Source organism: Littorina saxatilis, unplaced genomic scaffold (genome assembly GCF_037325665.1).
Source record: "Littorina saxatilis isolate snail1 unplaced genomic scaffold, US_GU_Lsax_2.0 scaffold_311, whole genome shotgun sequence".
Taxonomy (NCBI): Eukaryota; Metazoa; Mollusca; class Gastropoda; order Littorinimorpha; family Littorinidae; genus Littorina; species Littorina saxatilis.
In genome coordinates this window covers 125,001-130,548 of record NW_027126238.1, presented here as the reverse complement: position 1 = coordinate 130,548, position 5,548 = coordinate 125,001, and the positions used below count along the sequence as shown (strand labels likewise).

General features: G+C 41.3%; 1 protein-coding gene across 1 annotated transcript in view; it reads right to left on the bottom strand.

The window, feature by feature from the left end:
• Positions 1–286: 286 nt before the first annotated feature.
• The window catches only part of LOC138954690 (LDL receptor repeat-containing protein egg-2-like), a 30,822-nt gene continuing 25,560 nt past the window's right edge, over positions 287–5,548 (bottom strand). The window contains exons 8-9 of the mRNA XM_070326473.1: positions 4,066–4,188; positions 287–1,422 (exon numbers count right to left, since the gene is read on the bottom strand). Of these exons, the coding sequence (XP_070182574.1) occupies positions 1,249–1,422; positions 4,066–4,188 (297 nt within the window). The 3' untranslated portion in view covers positions 287–1,248. The remainder of the gene's footprint in view (positions 1,423–4,065; positions 4,189–5,548) is intronic.

Below are 5,548 nucleotides of genomic sequence, written 5' to 3'. Positions count from 1 at the left end.
AGAGTGAACCCTGCCAAAAGTGAAAAAAAGAAAAAAAGCCTAACGGTTTTGAGGTTTGTGTTTCTGCAACTGTTTTGACAAAGACATGTTTTCCTGAGAGGGTCAATACAGCCAATGGTATTGTTTTGAGCGCTCTAGCGCTGTTAGTTTGTCAGAACAGGAGGTGGTCCATATTAGGAGCCGGTCCATATTAGGAGCCCTTCCCCTATTATCGGTATGAAAATTTCTCAAGTCGATTACGGGATACCTCCAGCTTCGCTGGGATAATGGTCGAAGTTAGCGGATCATGAAACATGCAAGCTTCAGCGCAAGCAAGGGATTAATGCGCGGTTGAAGAGTTCTGTGAAAATCATTCAATTCTGCTAACACTTTCTTGCAGTTTGTTTGGGTTGGAATAAAATCAAGTTCATAGTTATGCTTTGTTTTCTGCTGAGGCGATAAAGGCAGATACTGTTGTGTTCTTTTCATGTTTTGGTATCACAAAGGAAGTTTTCTTACGTCGAGTAGCAGACGAACTTTCGCACCCGTGTTCAAACGTCAAATACTGTATGAAGTTCGGTTTTCTGAGGCAAGACATTGTATGGAACCGCTTCATGTTCACGACATTCAAGGATGTGTGCGTTTGCTTGCGTGTGTTATGTTGATGAAATGAAATATAGTTGATAATTGACCAACATATTGCAGTCTTTTCGTCGAAGTTGCCGATGTGTCGAAATCTGGAAGGAGAACAATTCTAGTCATTATACAAAGCATGAGAGCTACTTGCCTTGAGAGTTTCGCGCCGATGGTTCTGTTGTACACGTTAACTAGATTTCAATTCAGAAAACCAGAAAGGTAAGTTATTGGAACGTTTGTTATTGACACAAATACGTTACAGTCATGAATGTATCGACCCAACACAGACAGACAAACAATTATTTACGAACACTTATCTGGATGAAACTTTTGGATTTAGATTTTGATTCAGCTGAACTCATGGATTTTATATTGGATTTCGGTTGTTCAAGCCTGTAGTTGTTAATTTAAATGCGGTATGTTTGTGTTGTCTGCTCCAGAGATGTATATTTCGTACATTTGAGCATTCGGAACTTTTCAGTCGCTAAAAGTAGTACCCACAAAGTGTATAACTTCTCAACCCATGAGCTATCGGGGATTCAGGTCGGTTGCTGGGAGGTTATTTGTTTGGTTGCTGAAATAAACACTCCTTCCAGTTAACAAAGGGAAAGAAGCAGAGGGGGGAATAAGTGATTAAGAATGAGCGAGAGAGAGAGATTCGCAGCCGGTTTTATAATATGCAATACCAAACCTTACCATTTTGTGGTTGGTGCATTCCTTCGTAAGGCAGTTAGCGGAGCACCTTGTGTGTGTGGAGCGGCAGGCACAGTTTTCGTTCCTGTTGCACCCCTCGGTACATTGGCAGCACTGTTAGAAGGTACATTCACTTATGTAACACATTCTTCATGTGAGTGTGTGTGTGTGTGTGTGTATGTGTGTGTGTGTGTGTGTGTGTGTGTGTATGTGTGTGTGTGTGTGTTTGTGTGTGTGTATGTGTGTGTCTGTGTGTATTGTGTGTGTGTGTGCGTGCGTGTTGAAGTTTATGTGTGGGTGCGTGTCCATGTCTGTGTGCTAACACGGTAAAATGTCAGAGAACAAAAATAGTTTTAAAGTAAGAATTAACGAGCACATACGCGCACACAAAACAGACGTACACACACACACACACACACACACACACACACACACACACACACACACACACACACACACACACACACACACACACACACACACACACACACACACACACACACACACACACACACACACACACACACTAATTCTCTGACTTCAACATCTTTATTTCTCTCTCACTTGCGTCTCATCCTCATTCTGTCCGTCTTTCTCTGACTGACTGTCTCTATCTCTCTCTGTCTGTCAGTCTGTCTCTATTTCTCTCTATCTGTCTGTCTCTCTCTATCTCTCTCTGTCTGTCAGTCTGTCTCTATTTCTCTCTATCTGTCTGTCTCTCTCTATCCATCTCTGCGTCTGTCTATTTGTTTGACTGTTTCTATCTCTTTCTGTATGTCTGTATATATCTCTTTCTCTGTCTCTATCTCTGCCTGTCTAACTGTCTCTATCTCTCTCTCTGTCAGTCTGTCTGTATCTTTCTCTGTCTGGCTGTCTTTATCTATGTATGTCTATATGTCTGTCTCTTTCTTTCTTTGTCTGTCTGTCCCCATATCTCTGTGTCTGTCTGTCTCTATCTCTGTGTCTGTCTGTATCTCTATCTCTCTCTCTCTCTCTCTCTCTCTCTCTCTCTCTCTCTCTCTCTCTCTCTCTCTCTCTCGCTCTCTCTGTTTGTCCCTATCTCTGTCTGTCTGTTTATCTCTCCCTCTCTATATATATTTTGTTCTGTCTGCATGTCTCTATCTCTCGCTGTGTCCGTCTGTTTCTTTCATTGTCTGCCTGTCTCTATCTCTGTATGTATAACTGTCTCTATCTCGCTCTGTCTGTCTGTCTCTATCTCGCTCTGTCTGTCTCTATCTCTGTATGTATAACTGTCTCTATCTCGCTCTGTCTGTCTGTCTCTATCTCTGTATGTATAACTGTCTCTATTTCTCTGTGTCTGTCTCTATGTTCCTCTGTCTGTTCCTGTCTTTCTCTCTCTCTCTCTATCTGTCTCTATCTCTGTATGTATAACTGTCTCTATTTCTCTGTGTCTGTCTCTTTGTTCCTCTGTCTGTTCCTGTCTTTCTCTGTCTGTCTGTCTGTCTCTATCTTCCTGTGTCTGTCCTTGTCTATCTCTTTCTGTATCTGTCTCTATCTCTCTCTGTATCTGTCTCTATCTCTCTCTGTATCTGTCTCTATCTCTCTCTGTATCTGTCAATCTCTCTATGTATCTGTCTCTATCTCTCTCTGTATCTGTCTCTATCTCTCTCTGTATCTGTCTCTATCTCTCTCTGTATCTGTCTCTATCTCTCTCTGTATCTGTCTTTATCTCTCTCGGTATATGTCTCTATCTCTCTCTGTATATGTCTTCATCTCTCTCTGTATCTATCTGTCTCTATCTCTCTCTGTATCTGTCTCTATCTCTCTCTGTATCTGTCAATCTCTCTATGTATCTGTCTCTATCTCTCTCTGTATCTGTCTCTATCTCTCTCTGTATCTGTCTCTATCTATCTCTGTCTCTATCTCTCTCTGTCTCTATCTCTCTCTGTATCTGTCTCTATCTCTCTCTGTATCTGTCTCTATCTCTCTCTATATTTGGCTCTATCTCTGTCTGTATCTGTATCTGTCTGTATCTGTCTCTATCTCTCTGTATCTGTCTCTATCTCTCTCTGTATATGTCTCTATCTCTCTCTGTATCTGTCTCTATCTGTCTCTGTATCTGTCTCTATCTCTCTCTCTCTGTATCTGTCTCTATCTCTCTCTGTATCTATCTCACTCTGTATTTGTCTCTATCTCTCTCTGTATCTGTCTCTATCTCTCTCTGTATCTGTCTCTATCTCTCTCTATATTTGGCTCTATCTCTGTCTGTATCTGTCTCTATCTCTCTCGGTATCTGTCTCTATCTCTCTCGGTATCTGTCTCCATCTCTCTCTGTATCTGTCTCCATCTCTCTCTGTATCTCTCCCAATCTCTCTCTGTATCTGTCTCTATCTCTCTTTGTATCTGTCTCTATCTCTCCCTGTATCTGTCTCTATCTATCTCTGTATCTGTCTATATCTCTCTCGGTATCTGTCTCTATCTCTCTCGGTATCTGTCTCTATGTCTGTCTCTATCTCTCTCTGTATCTATCTCTCTCTGTATCTATCTATCTCTGTATCTCTCTCTCTCTGTATCTGTCTCTATCTCTCTCTGTATCTGTCTCTATCTCTCTCTGTATCTGTCTCTATCTCTCTCTGTATCTGTCTCTATCTCTCTCGGTATCTGTCTTTATCTCTCTCTCTGTATCTGTCTCTATCTCTCTCTGTATTGCTGCCTGAGAAACTCATTTCTTTTATAGACGTCATTTTCTATGAAAATATAATGACAACAAATATCATTCAGCAACACAAAACGTACACGGCTTTGACACCTCTTTGCCGGGCAGTTGGTGCATTGCTTGCCTCTGGCATGACAGTCACAGTTCTTGGTGTTGCATTCTGATTCGTCGTTACACCGACAGCATTCTTGTATCTTGTTCGTCTGGAACAACAACAGATCGACTTTGATCATTCAAAGAATATTACGAGTAGAACGGAGTTGTTGTTGTTGTTGTTGTTGTTGTTGTTGTTGTTGTTGTTGTTGTTGTTGTTGTTGTTGTTGTTGTTGTTGTTGTTGTTGTTGTTGTTGTTTCCTGACATGTCTTCAATTCTCTAAAAATCGCCACCTTAAATTTCAACTTTTGCGTCCTTAATAACGCTGTGTAATTACTGCACAGCTCATCATTAGTTTGATAATACCATTTTTTCGTTTATCCTTAGCTATGATCTTCAAGATTATGTAGAAAATGTCTTTAGAACACGTCGGCGCAAGTGTTTTTGTCGATACCCATAATGACCCTCGCTAACTCTCGGTCTGCAGCACCCAGCTCTCATAACGGGTTCCTCTTAGAGCAGTTTCTTGACATGTGACGTCGTATGGGTCCAGGTCAGGTGAACATGTAGAATGGGACAGCAAGGGGACACACTAAGCTGCTAGAAATGGGTTTGCTGTGGAAGCTGTGTGAGACAAGGCGTTGCCATGGTGCAGCATAAACCCATGAGTATCCGTCGTTGGACCGACTTGCTTTTAGGCTTTAAACACCACAGACAGGCAATGTGCACGTGCCATTCTAATGTAACCTTGCGCTGCTCCTCGAGTGAAATTTTGGCGACATGTCCTCCTTTTTTACATTTAGTCAAGTTTTGACTAAATGTTTTAACATAGAGGGGGAATCGAGACGAGGGTCGTGGTGTATTTGTGTCTGTGTGTGTGTGTGTGTGTGTGTGTGTGTGTGTGCGTGTGTGTGTGTAGAGCGATTCAGAGTAAACTACTGGACCGATCTTTATGAAATTTGACATGAGAGTTCCTGGGTATGATATCCCCGGACATGTTTTTCTTTTTTCGATAAATGTCTTTGAAAATTAAAGAAATTAAAAATTATGATCAAAATTAAATTTTCAAAATAATTTAAAAACACTTTCATCTTATTCCTTGTCGGTTCCTGATTCCAAAAACATATAGATATGATCTGTTTGGATTCAAAACATGCTCAAAAAGTTAAAACGAAGAGAGGTACAGAAAAGCGTGTTATGCAGCACAGAGCAACCACTACCGCGCTAAACAGGCTCGTCAATTTCACTTCATTTTGTACGAGCGGCGGACTACGGTCATTGTGGAAAAAATGCAGTGCGTTCAGTTTCATTCTGTGAGTTCCACAGCTTGACTAAATGTAGTAATTTCGCCTTACGCGACTTGTTATCATGTATTATCGGTATGAACATTTCTTAAGTCGATTACAGTATAGCGTTCGTGGGGTACCTTTAGCTTCGCAGGGATAATGGTCGAAGTTAGCGGATCATGA